The 15,938-nt window shown below is 62.7% G+C and overlaps 1 protein-coding gene across 2 annotated transcripts in view; it reads left to right on the forward strand.

Annotated features, from left to right (window-relative positions):
- The window catches only part of AJAP1 (adherens junctions associated protein 1), an 87,262-nt gene that overhangs the window by 40,734 nt on the left and 30,590 nt on the right, over positions 1-15,938 (forward strand). For both annotated transcript variants that reach the window (XM_058660773.1, XM_058660772.1), the window contains exon 2: positions 333-1,141. In XM_058660773.1, the coding sequence (XP_058516756.1) occupies positions 337-1,141 (805 nt within the window). In that variant the 5' untranslated portion in view covers positions 333-336. The remainder of the gene's footprint in view (positions 1-332; positions 1,142-15,938) is intronic.

Raw genomic sequence — 15,938 nt, forward strand, 5'->3', positions numbered from 1 at the left:
AGCTCAGTTCTGCCCAGGTCCCAGGGGTGGCATTGGCCTCTCGTGACCCACACAGGAAGGTGCCTGGCCTGGAAGCCCACCTGGGGCCTGGGGCCCGGGGCCGAGCCATCCCCTCACCCTCCATCTGGCCTGCTTTTGTTGCCCTGTGTCAGAGCTGACCCTGGAGGGTGTCTGGGGCTCAGTCTTCCCTCCCCTGGAATGGGTCAGAGCTCTTGATCACCACGCAGCTGGGGCTGGCCTAGAGGGGCCACAAGAACACGTGAGCCGGCTCCCAGCCCGTGTCCCCTCTCCGCAGCTCCTGTGGTGACCACTCCTCTCTCTCTCCCACACAGCTCCATGTCCATCCGCCGCTCCCTGGGAAGCCATGCGTGGATCCTGATGGCCATGCTGCAGCTTGCTGTGGATCTCCCATCCTGCGAGTCGCGGGGCCCTGGCTCTGACTTCCGACTGCTACCCCGGCCACCGCCCCGGCCACCTCGGCTGTGGAGTTTGAAAAGTGGACAGCCAGCCAGGCCCGCCGCCACCCCGGTGTGGAGCCCCCGGCCACCCCGCGGGGAGCGCCTGCACGGGCCCATGCAAGCTGCCCGTGCCAAGCGGGCCCACAGGCCCAGGGACCAGGTGACTGCTCTTGTGCCCAAAGCGGGGCTCGCCAAGCCCCCAGCTGCCGGCAGTTCCAGCCCCTCACTTGCCTCCCCCGCCTCAGCCTCAGCCTCAGCCCCAGCGGCTGCAAGCGGAAGCAGCAGCTCAGAGCGGAACAGCCTGGCCAGGGCCAAGAGGCAGGTGCAGGGGCAAGGCTTCAACAACTTTGACTTCCAGGGCAGCCGGCCCACCACAGAGCCCGAGTTCATCGCCTGGGGACCCACGGGGGATGAGGAGGCCCTGGAATCTAACACGTTCCCGGGCCTCTTTGGCCCCACCACAGTCTCCGTCTTGCAAACACGGAAGACGACAGCGGCCGCCACCACCACCACCACCGTCACCACCACGGCCACCTCGTTGACACTACAGACTAAGGGGATAACCGAGCCCCTGGATCCAGGGAAAAGGATCCCCTTCGGGCTTAGCACAACGGAACTTCCTACCAGTCCTGGCAACAACGGCAAAGACATCCAGACACCTCGGATCCTGGGGGACACGTCAGGTAGGACCCCAGGCTGGGTGGGGCAGGATACTCAGGCCGCGGGGCTTGGGGCATGACTGAGCCAGCAGGTGCAGCTGGAGCTCCAACGAAAGGGTGAGTGAGAGAAGGCCCAGAACTCCCGGGCCACTGCTGCGACTCGGGAATCAGAATTTTGTGAGGGAGTTAAGGGCTCTGGTGGGGTCTTCAGATGCCCACACCCCTGCATTTGTGAGCTCTGGGGTGCAGAGGAATGGCCTGATGGGCCTTGGAGGCCAGGCAGGATGTGGCCTCGGTGCAGGGCAGGAGGTAACGGGGGAGAGGGAGTTGTCTGACTTCAAATAGGAGCTTCTCTGGGCTGGGCTGGGCTGGGCTGGGCTGTGCCTGGGGCTGTGCCTGGGGCTGGGCTGGGGTGTGGCTGGGCTGGGCTGGGCTGGGCTGGGCTGAGCTGGGCTGGGGTGTGCCTGGGGCTGGGCTGTGCTGGGGTGTGCCTGGGGCTGTGGTGGGCTGTGCCTGGGGCTGGGCTGGGCTGGGCTGGGGTGTGCCTGGGGCTGTGCTGTGCTGGGCTGGGGTATGCCTGGGGCTGGGCTGGGCTGTGCCTGGGGCTGGGCTGGGCTGTGCCTGGGGCTGTGCTGGAGTGTGCCTGGGGTTGGGCTGGGCTGGGCTGGGCTGTGCCTGGGGCTGGGCTGGGGTGTGCCTGGGGCTGTGCTGGGCTGTGCCTGGGGCTGGGCTGGGCTGTGCCTGGGGCTGGGCTGGGGTGTGCCTGGGGCTGTGCTGGAGTGTGCCTGGGGTTGGGCTGGGCTGGGCTGGGCTGTGCCTGGGGCTGGGCTGGGGTGTGCCTGGGGCTGTGCTGGGCTGTGCCTGGGGCTGGGCTGGGCTGTGCCTGGGGCTCGGCTGGGCTGTGCCTGGGGCTGTGCTGGGCTGGGCTGTGGATGCAGCTTGTGCCAGCTTCAGTTCTGCTGTTGTGATCCTGCCACCTGGGAGCAGTCGTCCTGGCCTGGCTCTGAAGTATCCCCTTGTGTGGAATCTGGTTCTTCGCCTCCTTCTTATTACCCAGCTGGAGCTTGTCCCTGCCTGGGTAGCCGTGGGGAGAGAGCTCAGAGCCTGGCACCTTGCCACTGTCCCCACCTCCAGCTTCCTGGGCCTCTGCTGGCCATGCGGGGTACTCTGTGATCCAGACGTCCACCGACAGCCTGAGCCTATGTGTCATAGACACGGCCGTGTGGCCTGCCTCCAGGGACTACGATGTCCCCTGGGGGCTTCTGCATTTCAGGGCCAGCCATCCTGTGTGGCCTCCAGGCTGGGCCTCTGTGGCAGAGTCCGGGGGACCAGGAGGCAAACCTCTTTCCTGCATCTACCTGCTTTGTGGCTGCATAGCATCCCGTGCTCTGGCCGAGCTCTGCCTGCAGCCGGTCAGGTCGGCAGCTGTTGGGAGCCACATTGCTTTTCTGGGATGGATGACATTCGTCCTCCAGCCCGGGATTGGCTCCTTGCACCTGCCCGTTGTCCTCCACCCTGACAGCACCGTGTCCTGATGGCAGAGCCTGCTGCCTGGGAGGGGCTGCAAGGGCGGGTGCAGCTCAGGCCATGTCGCCGTCAGACCCTGGAGGAATCGGTGTGCGATACAGTGCCTGTGGCAGGTGCTCGTGGACATTTCACCGAGCACTTGTTTTTGCCACAGTGAGCTCACAAGCCTTGGTTGTAAGGGAGAATAGGGCTCCCTCCCTGACTGTTACCTCTCTGTACACGTCACTTGCTATAGAGACACGGATGAGAAAACAAGTTCCTGTTTATTGCAAGTTACATTTGTTATTACAAAAGTTAAACGCCCGGGACAGCATTCTAAGACTCAGCAAATGAATTCACAGCACATTGGACGCCGCTAACCCAACCCGACAGATGCTCATCTTGGAAAAGAGTTACGGTCCTCCATGATATAATCTGGTGCTAGATTAGTTTGTTTAGCAAAACAAATTCAAAAGGGGGAAATACGTGCTCTAGCTTTCATCACGGAGGGATGTTGGCTCCAGAAGTGGGTGGCCAACCTGCAGAGAAGGGGGAGCTGGTGTGCGGCCGCCCCCGGGAGGAGCTGAGCAGGGTCCCCAGCCACCAGGAAGTAGGAAGTGCTGAGATAATTCGCATAGCTGGTGCATCCCAGCCCCACGGGTGCTGTAGAAATGCTATTCCGGTTAGACGCCACAAAGAACTGGCTGGTGACGCAGAGGCCAGCTCTCCCCTGGGCTCCTTCCAACAGGCCGTGCGATCCGTCTCCTTCTCTGGGAGGCGCAGGGGTTAGGCATGGGCGAGAGAACGAGCAGTTGAAGCTTCCTGGGTGGGGCAGAGAGCAGCAGTCACCCAGAGAGGCCTGGGTGCCTGATTGTGCTTTGAGGCTGAGGGTCCGAGGTGGCTCCCGGGCTCGGCTGCATGCACCCGCGTGGCACCCGCGTGGTCTTTGCTCTCTGTCTTCTTCCAAGTGGAAGCTTGGCACAGCTTGTCCTGGGCAGCCACTGTGTAGATGATGTGCCCAGGCCCCGCAGTGTCCCTGAGCAGCCGCTAAGGACATCTGTTGTCATGTATCCAGCAGATGTGGTTCTGGGGACAGGACTGCAGTGCCAGAGGTTCCAGGCGCTGCCAGCCTTGCCAGCCAGCCTGGAATCCTGCGAGGGTTTGGGGAAGTGTCCAGCTGGGAACCCCGGAGCCAGGCTGGGTCGCAGGCTTGTGTCTGGGGAGGCGTGGAGTGCGTCACTGTCCTGGGCCGTGGGTCTGTAGTGCAGGCCTCGTGGGAAGGCCTGGCTGGAGGCGAGTCAGGACACTCTGAGGGATCCAGCTGCAGTTACGTGGTGCGTGTCCAGAGCCTGCTAGGATGGCAGTAGCATTTGCCCCGACCCCTGCTACCCCCTGCTGCCCCCTGCTGCCCCCTGCAAATGTTTAGCACTTCAGTCTCACTTTAGTATTGAAGGGTCGTGGTTAAAGTGGATGGTTTAGGGTGTAGACGTGACCTGAATGTGACATCTGGAAGTGGGGTCTGGTGGGAGGGCTTTGGTTGGGGGCTTACCCTCGGTAGGTGGGTCTGGCCAGAGAGGGGGTCCTGTGGAGGAGGCAGCCGGGCAGTCAGCCTGTGCCTCAGGGGAGAGCTCAGGTCCCCACTGCCCTCCCTTTCCTGGCTTCCCATCCCATGAGCTGGGCTGACTTGGGCAGCCTGCTCGTGTCCTCGGGGCCTCCATGGGAATAACGAGTCAGTCATCTGCTAACCTTGTTGCCAAAATTCAAGGAGACGGTGCAAGTGGGTGCTCAGTGCTGGGGCACATTGTGATGTGGAGGACGGTGGGGACAGGGACGATGGTGATAGAGATGGTGGGGATGTTGTGGAGGGTGGTGGGGACAGAGACGATGGTGTTGGTGGTGGTGATGGAGATGGAGGTGTTGGTGGTGGTGTTGGTGATGATGGTGGTGGTGGTGGTGATGATGGTGGTGGTGATGATGGTGGTGATGATGGTGATGGTGGTGATGATGGTCGTGGTGGTGATGGTGGTGGTGGTGGTGGTGATGATGGTGGTGTTGGTGATGATGGTGGTGAGGGTGGTAGTGTTGGTGATGATGGTGGTGAGGGTGGTGGTGTTGGTGATGATGGTGGTGATGATGGTCGTGGTGGTGATGATGGTGGTGGTGGTGGTGGTGATGATGGTAGTGTTGGTGATGATGGTGGTGGTGGTCGTGGTGATGGTGGTGGTGGTGATGATGGTGGTGATGATGGTGATGGTGGTGATGATGGTGGTGATGATGGTGTTGGTGGTGATAATGGTGGTGGTGGTGGTGATGGTGGTGGTGGTGGTGGTGATGATGGTGGTGTTGGTGATGATGGTGGTGGTGTTGTTGTTGGTGGTGTTGGTGATGATGGTGGTGGTGGTGGTGGTGGTGGTGATGATGGTGGTGGTGGTGAGGGTGGTGGTGTTGGTCGTGGTGATGGTGGTAATAGTGATGGAGATGGTGGTGGTGACGGTGGTGGTAGTTGATGGAGCACAGGAGCAGAAGATGGTGGTGATGATGATGGTGTTTGTAGGAAGACGAGGGTGATAATGCTGACGCTGATGGCTCATGTGCCGTTTGCTGTTGCCAGCAACTTTGGGGGTCATTTGATGGGTTCATTTGATGAGCGTTTAGGGTCCCTCTAAGGTGTGGGGGGCCCTTGTCGCACGCTCGGGGTGGGAAGTCACATAGCGCAGGTCCCCAGGCACGCTGTGTCACGTGCACGGGAGGCCGAGGCGGCCCGCGCTCAGCTCTGTCCTCCTGGAACGGCTCCCCTGTGGGTCATGTTCCCAATGCAGAGTCACCAGGGCTCCCTGGAGGAGAGGCACACAGTCATTTCCTGAGCTTTTATGTGGAAACTTCACGGGGAGATGCTGGGAGCTGCAGCCGACTGGAGCCTGCCCAGGGTCGGCAGGCCTCGGGGCTGAGGGTCCAGCCTGGGCCGGTGCCCGCCAGCTGCTCACATCTGGTCACAGCTGCTTGTGCCCGCAGTGTGCAGTGGGGGCCTCCAGGAGGAGAGCAGGAGGCCCGTAGCGCTCACATCGCTGTTTGTCACCTGGCATGTCCAGGACACCGGCGGCTCAGGGTGCCTGGCCTGGTCATTGTTACACTGTTCAGGAATGAGTTCCGAGTCCCTCATCCTCGTCACCAGGCCAGGCTGGTGTCTGTGTCCCTGCATTCTGGCAGCTGACCCAGCAGGGACACAGGCCGGCCAACCTCCGCCCCAGGAGCCAGGAGTTCCGAGTCCCTCATCCTCGTCACCAGGCCAGGCTGGTGTCTGTGTCCCTGCATTCTGGCAGCTGACCCAGCAGGGACACAGGCCGGCCAACCTCCGCCCCAGGAGCCAGGAGTTCCGAGTCCCTCATCCTCGTCACCAGGCCAGGCTGTGTCTGTGTCCCTGCATTCTGGCAGCTGACCCAGCAGGGACACAGGCCGGCCAACCTCCGCCCCAGGAGCCAGGAGTTCCGAGTCCCTCATCCTCGTCACCAGGCCAGGCTGTGTCTGTGTCCCTGCATTCTGGCAGCTGACCCAGCAGGGACACAGGCCGGCCAACCTCCGCCCCAGGAGCCAGGAGTTCCGAGTCCCTCATCCTCGTCACCAGGCCAGGCTGTGTCTGTGTCCCTGCATTCTGGCAGCTGACCCAGCAGGGACACAGGCCGGCCAACCTCCGCCCCAGGAGCCAGGAGTTCCGAGTCCCTCATCCTCGTCACCAGGCCAGGCTGTGTCTGTGTCCCTGCATTCTGGCAGCTGACCCAGCAGGGACACAGGCCGGCCAACCTCCGCCCCAGGAGCCAGGAGTTCCGAGTCCCTCATCCTCGTCACCAGGCCAGGCTGTGTCTGTGTCCCTGCATTCTGGCAGCTGACCCAGCAGGGACACAGGCCGGCCAACCTCCGCCCCAGGAGCCAGGAGTTCCGAGTCCCTCATCCTCGTCACCAGGCCAGGCTGTGTCTGTGTCCCTGCATTCTGGCAGCTGACCCAGCAGGGACACAGGCCGGCCAACCTCCGCCCCAGGAGCCAGGAGTTCCGAGTCCCTCATCCTCGTCACCAGGCCAGGCTGTGTCTGTGTCCCTGCATTCTGGCAGCTGACCCAGCAGGGACACAGGCCGGCCAACCTCCGCCCCAGGAGCCAGGAGTTCCGAGTCCCTCATCCTCGTCACCAGGCCAGGCTGTGTCTGTGTCCCTGCATTCTGGCAGCTGACCCAGCAGGGACACAGGCCGGCCAACCTCCGCCCCAGGAGCCAGGAGTTCCGAGTCCCTCATCCTCGTCACCAGGCCAGGCTGTGTCTGTGTCCCTGCATTCTGGCAGCTGACCCAGCAGGGACACAGGCCGGCCAACCTCCGCCCCAGGAGCCAGGAGTTCTTCCTCCTCTCCCTCCTCCTCCTCCTCACTCTCCTGAGATGTATGTGTTTACTTTTGAAAGTCAGAGTTATGGAGAGAGAGGGACACACACACACACAGAAAATGAAAGAGAGAGAGAGAGGGAGAGAGAGAATGAGAGAGAAAGAAGCAAGGAAGGAAAGATCTCTATGCTGGTTGCCTAAGGAGGCACAAAGGCGAGGGCTGGGCCAGGTCAAGGCCAGGGGCCGGGGGCTTCACCCAGGTCTCCCACGCGAATGGCTCGGGCTTTCCCCAGGTGTACTAGCAGGGAGCTGGACTGGGAGCAGAGCAGCCAAGGCGCTGCCCGTGTGGGATGCTGGTGGCACAGGCTGCACCAGCCACGCCGCGTCCTGGAGCGTCTTCTAAAGATCAGAATGGGAGTGGAAGCGACTCAGGAGTGGACGTGATGGGAGAGACGGGCTCCTCCCTGTTCCTGGAGACGCCGCCACAGCGGGTTAAACGCAGAGCCCCTTTTAATTAAGTTGCCGCGTGTTTACTGCCAGGGAAGTGAATCTGTCCTTAATTTAAAGATATTTGAAGCCAATGACTCATGAACTTCAAAGTTTGGGGCGGCTTAATTAGGATAAAAGCATCCAGGAGTCAGGAAGCGCTCAGAGCCACGCCCAGCACCCTGGACCGCTGGACGGCGAGGCCGCCTCCGGGTCTTCACGGTGACCCTGCCAGTCGATGGGGGTGGCATGGCCGAGCCATGGGCTGAGGCCATGGGGTTGCTCTCCGCTCAGCAGAGCTATACTTGCAATGAGGCTGGGCTGCTTAACGCCTCTGTTAAGCATAGCTCCATCCCTGGCTTCCCTTCAGCTCCCGCCCACTGCCCCTGGCTTCCCTGGACGCCGGGCGTCTCAGAGGTCTCGGTGCCCGAGGACCTGGCTCTCCTCCTAGGAGCAGGCAGGGCACTGACAGCCTCACGCCTGTGTGTTGTGGAGCCCATGCCAATATCTGTGTGCCCAGAGCTGCCTGGCATCCTCACTGGGGGTGTGCAGAGGGAAGGGGCCCTGACTGACCCCTTCGAGCTGGAACACCCCTCTTTAAAGGGGGCATCTTTGGTGGAGTTGGTCTCGCCTTCACCTCGTGCATAGCACAAAATACCGAACCAATGACAGATCTGTCTCATTCACGGTGAATTGAATTGATGGTTTCCATCCACTCTCAGGAATGGTTCTGAGCGTCAAGATTAAATATTAGACCGAAAACCATTTTTAGAGTTCTTATTCAAGTGTGTCAAGCGGACTGGTTTCAGAATTTCCGGCTTTTTGATCAATTACCCAATGAGCCATCAGGTCTATACTTAGCTGATGTGGAAAACGCAGTACCTCGGTGGGGGAGGGGGAGGAGGCAGGAAGTGGGGAGCCCCCTTGCCCTCTTTGCGAGGTGCTGGGAAATCTGTTCAGGACAGCAGGATAACAAGGGCACCTCCCTGCACCCGGGAGAGGTGGCAGCAAGCCCGGGAGCCGGAATGTCAGGGACACAGCTGCCTCGGTCGCCTGATCCTTATTCTGGCAGTGTGGGGTCCCAGGAGGCGGCGCCTGAGGGGAAGGGGCCAGGCCATGCCTGCAGGAGACCAGGGAGGTGGGAGAGGGTGGGCGGACCTGGACAGGGCCAGGAGCAGGCGTGGAGATGACAGCAGGCCCTTCCGGCAGCTCTGCATCCCCCTACAAGTGGCTCCCTTGCAGAGCTCCCCCTGCCCACTACCGGGCAGCAGCCTTGTGGGGACTCCCTTTGCCCATCAGACGAGAATGCCAGGGACCTTGGCCCCCACGCTCCCTCTCTGCTGGCCAGAGGCAGCTCTTTTAGGGGGACTAGGATGTGTACGCAGCCGTTTGGCTGCCTGGGGCCGTCTGGGACCAGGCCACCCATGGCTGTGCACTAGGCATTGATGCTACCGCTTGGGGGTGACCAGTCCCAGCAGCTGAGCTCCCAGGGCTGCTCGGGGGCTCCCCAGCTGGGGGCAGCCACCCGGTTTTGAAACAGCCCGAAGCATGGTGACCCACGTATCGTGGGCAGGTGCATCTGTGTGGCTGGCATGAAGACGAGGCTTCGGGCTTGCCGCAGCGGGATCAGTGAATGTCACAACCCTGCCCCCACCCTCTGCTGCCAGGCTGTGAGGACCAGAGATCGGAGAGGAGCTTCCAGAATGCTCCTTCAGCAGCAGGATGGCCAGGCTTGCCGTGGAGGCAGAGTGAGGGTCGTGGCAGGGGGAACAGTCCCCGGGGCAGAGCGTGAGTCCAAGCCTCGACTGTCACTGTTGCCGACGCCGTGTCCCGGATGGTGCCTGATGACCTGGTGGCTCTCAGCCTCCTGGCTGCACAGTGGCAAGTCATTTCCATCTCACAAGGTCATCCTGACCCCAGCTGGAGACGGCTGTGTGTGCTAGAGAGGGCATGCAGGCATTTGGACAACGCCAGTCCAGTCCGGAGATCCACGCCGTCCACGGGCCGTCACCCCGCCTGCTGGCCCGGCGGGGAAACTGCACGGTGCTGGTGTCCAGAAAGCACTCGCTGTTTTCTCTCTCCTTCGGTAGCTGTCAGGATGCTCGGTGGCTGCTCCACGCCCTTCTGTCCATGCGTGGCTCCCTCTGTCCCAGCAGCCCTCGCGTTGGCTGTGGAGGGCTGACCCAGCCCAGGAGCCGTGAAGCTAGCCCCGTGTGTGGTCTGGGTGGGCACTGTCATGAGGCGTCCCGATCCAGGGACAGGGAGAACAGCTGATGCCCAGGTTTGTCTCGAATGACCGAGTCCTCATTCACTCCCTTTCAGTGCACCTGCCGTGAGCAGACTCCACCCCCACCAATTTGAAAATAGATAAATAAATAAAGATTGGGGCCTGGCGTGGTAGCCTAGCAGGTAAAGTCCTCGCCTTGCATGCGCCAGGATCCCATATGGGCACCGGTTCTAATCCTGGCGACCCCACTTCCCATCCAGCTCCCTGCTTGTGGCTGGGGAAGCAGTGGAGGACGGCCCAAAGCCTTGGGACCCTGCACCCATACAGGAGACTCAGAGGAAGTTCCTGGCTCCTGGCTTCGAACTGGTTCAGCTCTGGCCGTTACCGTCACTTGATGAGTGAATCAGCAGACAGAAGATCTTCTCTGCCTCTCCTCCTCTCTGTACATCTGACTTCCCAGTAAAAAATTAATCGTAAAAAGCTTTCCTAAAATTTATTGACTTGATAGGCAGGGCAATGGAGGGAGAGGCAGGGTGAAAGGTTCTGTTCACGGATTGGTTCCCTCAGTGGCTACCAAGGCCTGGGCGGGGCCAGGCTGAAGCCCGAGCCTGTAGCTCCATCCCGCTGTCTGACACGGGGCCTTGAACCGTCAGCTGCTGCTTCCGCAGCTCGGCCGGAGCTGGCATAGCCAGCACTGTGGCCGCCTCTGACACGGGGCGCTGACACCCCAAGCGGCTCCTTAGCCGACTGTCCCGTGGCGCCTGCGGCTCCCGGGGCTTGTTTAAAGCGCAGAAGGTGACGAGAAAACGCCAAGGCGAGATGCACATTGTTAGCAGGGGCAGAGTGGTGGCAGCCCGAGGCTTGCCCCTCTGGGCAGCCGTGCCGGGAAGGTGACAGCCACGGCAGCCGCGGCACGTGTGAGGACGAGCGGCTTTCCAGAAGGGGGACTTCGGGATGGACGCAGGACAGTCTCCTTGGGTCACTCGCAGCAGCTGTGTTCTTGGCTCACTACAGCCCTGCAGAGCCCACGCCCCGGGCCCTGTGTGTGGGGCCGCTGAGGCCTCTGGGCCCGATCAGCCTGAGGGAGGGGAGCCCCAGGCCTGGTGGACATGCAGTGTGTCACGTGTGCTGGTGCAGTGCATGCCCCAGGGTCCCTCCCTGCCCTGGGACAGCTGCCCCTCAGGTAACCTTTCGCCCAGGGCCAGGCCCCTCCCTGGTGTCCTGTGTGGGTGGCCCAGGAGGGCTGGCGGTACCAGTGACACGCGGGTGCAGGGATGGTTTTTCTAGGCTGGGGGTCAGATGTTGGACATTGGGGGTGGGGCAGGCCCCTGTCCCCCTGAGGGCTCTGGGAGGACCTGTCCCACCCTCGACCTAGGCTTTTCCGGTGTCTGGTGGCCCAACAGTCCTTGGCTCGTGGCCTCGTGCCCTGACCTCTGCCTCTGACGTGATGGAGCCGCCCCAGTGCCTGGGTTACAAGGAGCATGTCAGTGGACCCAGGCCTTCCCGGGTGACCCAGGGTGGTCCCAGCTCCAGGTCCTTGGACAGTCACCTGGGCACAGACCCTGAGTCCAGGTCAGCTCCCACCCATAGGCCCTTGGGCTGGGACAGGGTCCATGGGTCCCAGCACCGGCCCTGGGGTGCTGCCAGGACGCTGCTCCCTCCTCTTACTGGCTGCTGGTTTGCTGCAGTAGGGGGCAGTCACAGGGTGGGGCTGTGTGTGATGGGGCGGGTCTCTGCTGCGGAGCAGAGCTTGGCAGCTGGTCTCCTTGCACTGTCAGGGAGGAGGGAGCAGCTGGAAGGGCTGTGGGTTTGCTGACTGTCCCACGGAGCCTGGAGCTGAGCCTGGAGCTGAGCCTGGAGCTGAGCGGACAGCTGACCTCGAGCGTGGCTGACGTTTCGCATGTTTAGGAAGCAGATTCCTAGAGCATGCGTGCTGATGAGGGGTGGATGGGGTCTGGGACCAGGTGTGTCGGCCCTGCTGCTGAGTGGAGCACAGGTTGGACTCAGGTGGTTCAGGGGCCTGCTGTCCTCTGGGGATCTCCGCTCCCTCTGTGGCTCCCTCATGCGGTGAGGCGGAGACTTACTGGCCAGCACAGGACAGGCCTTGCCACACTGGCCGGAGTCCCCAGGTAGGACACACCGAGGCTGGTTCCATGGCCTGGGTGACCAGGAAGACAGCCCAGCAGTGAGGCCAGGCTACCCTGTGTGAGTCCTGCTGGGAAGGGAGGTGGAGCTCCCTGGGGTGCCCAGGCTGACCAGAAGGACAGAGAGGAGGAGGCAGGTGGGGAGGGGCTGCAGAGGACAGGGAAGGGCTAGAGTGCCAGCTGTGTCCCCTCTCTGCCCCCCACAGCCTTGGCAACATCCCAACCACCCTGTCCCTCCCCAGGTGGTCAGCGGGACTAGAAGGCAGCCCCGACCCCCTCGCTGCACCCACACTTTCCTTCCTAGGGCCTGCATCTCCACCTGCCAGGCCATAGTTGGTTCTTGGGGATGAGGCCCAGAACACCTGGGAGCCGCATTCACTTCTGCCCAGTGCGGAGTGGGTTGTCACCCCTGCGGCAGCCTTCACTCAGCGCCCGGTGGGACTGACGGCCAGTACTGACTATGCTCCTGGCATAGGGTACCCGGTGGGACTGACGGCTCCCAGCAGCACACAGGTCAGGGTACCCGGTGGGACTGACGGCCAGTACTGACTATGCTCCCGGCAGCACATGAGTCAGGGTACCCGGTGGGACTGACAGCTCCTGGCACAGGGTACCCGGTGGGACTGACGGCTCCCAGCAGCACACGGGTCAGGGTACCCGGTGGGACTGACGGCTCCTGGCACAGGGTACCCAGCGGGACTGACGGCTCCCAGCAGCACACGGGTCAGGGTACCCGGTGGGACTGACGGCTCCCGGCAGCACACAGGTCAGGGTACCCGGTGGGACTGACGGCTCCTGGCACAGGGTACCCGGTGGGACTGACGGCTCCCAGCAGCACACGGGTCAGGGTACCTGGTGGGACTGACGGCTCCCGGCAACACACAGGTCAGGGTACCCGGTGGGACTGACGGCTCCCGGCAGCACACGGGTCAGGGTACCCGGTGGGACTGACGGCTCCTGGCACAGGGTGCCCGGTGGGACTGACGGCTCCCAGCAGCACACGGGTCAGGGTACCCAGTGGGACTGACGGCTCCCGGAAGCACACGGGTCAGGCGTGACCGAGACGCCTGAAGTTGGCCGCGCCTGCAGCTCCACGCCGAGGCCTGTTCCTGGGAATGCAGACAGCGTGTTCGGTTCTTGCTATGTGGCTTGCAGACCCAGGGCCAGCTTGGGGCTATGCGAAACATCAGCCCCAGGGTGCAGATGGCCCCAGAGCCAGTGGGGGCTGACACCATGGCCATCACCCAGAGTGCGGGAGGCCTTAGGTGTCCTGGGCCTTGATGCTGGGATGGGGCGAAACTCCCAGGCATGGCCCTGCCGCAGCCCTGAGCGCCCAGATGTGGGGGCCGCTTGCCGCCAAGCTGGAGCGGGGGCGAGGCCTGCAGGTTGTATTTCCTGAGCTCTCCTGGACGTGCGCCACCACTAGCTCCTCCCGGCAGCCGTGTTTCCTGCTTCCCTACCTGTGGATGTCACCAGGAATGTTTAAGAGGGAGGCCTCCCCGGGCCCCCCAGGTCAGTCTCGGGGCCTTCTCTGCTCTTTCTTGGACTGGAGCCCCTCTGGCCTCCCTCCTTCACCCTTGGGATTCACCCTGACACCTGGAGGCACTTGCCCTGACATGCGGTGTCCCCGTCCCCACAGGCGCCCGCCGTGGCAGTGTTGCTGGAGGGTGCGACGACCTGTGGCTCACTGGTCTCCCAGAGGAGGGACGGTAACAAGCCTGCACCCCAGCTTCTGTGCTGCCGCCACAGGGCTTGGAGACCCTGACAAAGATGGGCTGCCAGGTGGCAGAAGCCCTTGGCTCTGGGTCTTCAGGTGGCGGAGAAAGGATGTGAGGACTGCTGGGTTGCGGATGCTCTGTGCCTCTAGAGGGCGCTGTTCTGTGGGGTGCTCAGGACAGTCAGAGCTCCCAGCCAGAGTGAGCAGTGCCCACCCACCACCCACAGCGGCACCTGATGGCTTGGGCCTTCTGGGCTGGGTGTGGAACCCAGCAGACCAGAGAGAGAGGTCACCTCCTTGGCAGAGCCATGGTGGCACCCACCTCCCGGGAGACGCTGTGTTCTGCCAGCTGGGGTTGCATTGCTGGGTCGCACTGGGGTGGGTCCCTGCAGAACTTGCATGGAGAATTCCTGCTGCGTCCATGCTGTGGGGACACGCTGGGTCTGTAGTACTGCTGGAAAGATGGGTCCCTTCTGAGCAAGGCCGGAACTCAAGCCGGCGCCCATGTGGGGTGCTGGCGTCTCAGGTACGCTGCAGCCCTGCCCCACGCCCTGAATACTGGCTTTCGTAAATTAAGTTACTGGGGCAGATCATTCACTTCATTCTGTACCTGCCACCTTGTCGTGGCTGAGTTGGAGCTGTGGCACAGACAGCAGGGACATCAAATCAGGGTCCTCACTGCGGCCACTCCCGGGAGAGTGGTGCCCTGAGCCAGCCCCGAGGGAGAGGGCGCAGGCGCTGGGCATGAGGGAAGGGGCCCTGGCCGGCTTGTGTCGGGGCAAGGCGCAGGGGAGGAAGGCAATGGGAGGGGTGAGGTGAGAGGCCGCAGGAGGCCATGGGGTCCCAACCGGGTGGCGCTGCAGGGTAAGTGTCCCTGCAGGGGAATGGTTGTGTCTCTGTTGGCTAGCATCGAGTCCTGCCAGTGGCCACAGCTACCAGGTGATCCAGGCTGCCTGGGTGGGTAACTCAGAGTGTCACCAAGCTCTCCAGCCTGCATGAAGCTTCCGGGTGTCCGTGGAGACGTGGCACTGGGCCAGGGAGGTTGGGACCAGTCATGCCGACACCCCAGGGGGGGAGTGGGCATGGCTGAGGACCCTGTGGTGGGTCAGGAGGGACCGAGCCCTTGGGTGGTGGCCAGAGCGTCCGGGGAGGATGCTGGGCCTCCAAGGCCCAGGCTCACGCTGCACCCAGCTCCTCCTGCCAGCCCTCATCTGGCTCTGTGCGACTCATGGGGCTGCCACAGCAAGGACAGCAGGCCTCGTGGCCTGAGCCGTGGGAACTGACTCTCAGGCTGTTGGCAGCCTGGCTCCTTCTCCTGGGGCCTCTGACCTGAGCTGGGTCCCCAGGACTGACACCGTTCAAACGCCAATTGGACCGAGGCTACTGTTCCTGGGTGACCAGCAGGTGACATCGGGGCTCGGGTCATTTTCTTGCTGCAGTGAGGAGTCTGTGACGGGGAGGGGCCGAGGGTGGGGGTGGGCAGGGGTCCGGAGCACCAGCCCCTCAGGCACCCCCACACATCCCGCCCTGAGGAACCTCGGGGAGCCCATCCCCGTGCGGTTTTACGGGGACTGTCTGGTGTGAGTGCCACACTGCTGGTCAGGGGTGAGACCCTGTGCTGGCCTGTCTGCTCCCCCACGAGGGCATGCCTGGGCGCCAAGGGGGCCTTGAAAGGGCTCAGGAGCCATGGCCGTGTGGGGACGGTGTTACAGGAACTGGACAGAATCTAGGATATGCTTGTGGGGTCTTCAGTAAGGAGAGGATGCGTGGGTGCACCCACCATTTGGTCTCGGCGAGCCCCACATCCTGGCAGCCTTCTCGCCACACCTAAGATTCACCGTGCCCTGGCAGGCCACTGGCCTGTGGCTCCTGGGAGGTCCTGTGTCCACCTGTGGTCATTGTGGGATGAGAACTCTGAGGCTACACAGAGCCCACTCCGAGGGGCCCAGACTGTCCCTGCGTGGAGACAGGCTCTCTGGGAGCTGGACCCACTGGGGGTGGGGTGGGCAGAAGTGGAGTTCACCTCCCCCTACAGGTGCAGGGCCGTCCTAGAGCCCCCTGCCAGCTGGGTGGATCACCGGCAGGTGCTGCCACTCTGCCCCACCCCTACTGTCCCCCCCTTATGTGTTAGATGTCCACCTTGGCCTTCCCATGTGGCTTTGCATGTGGAAGGGACATGACTCACCCAGATATCCCCGCCACCCCAAGCCAGTCAGCTGCCTTAGTCTCGTCCTGGAGGGCACGGGGCAAGGCCTGCAGGGATGTTAGGCGTGGGGCTGGCCAAGGTGCTGGGCACGGGGAGGTGGCTGGCTTCAGCCTGCCCAGGGAAACAGCATTGATGATACAGTTTCGTGTCTATGATAGTCACCCCGGCCGTG

This window comes from Ochotona princeps, chromosome 2 (assembly GCF_030435755.1).
Source record: "Ochotona princeps isolate mOchPri1 chromosome 2, mOchPri1.hap1, whole genome shotgun sequence".
Taxonomy (NCBI): domain Eukaryota; kingdom Metazoa; phylum Chordata; class Mammalia; order Lagomorpha; family Ochotonidae; genus Ochotona; species Ochotona princeps.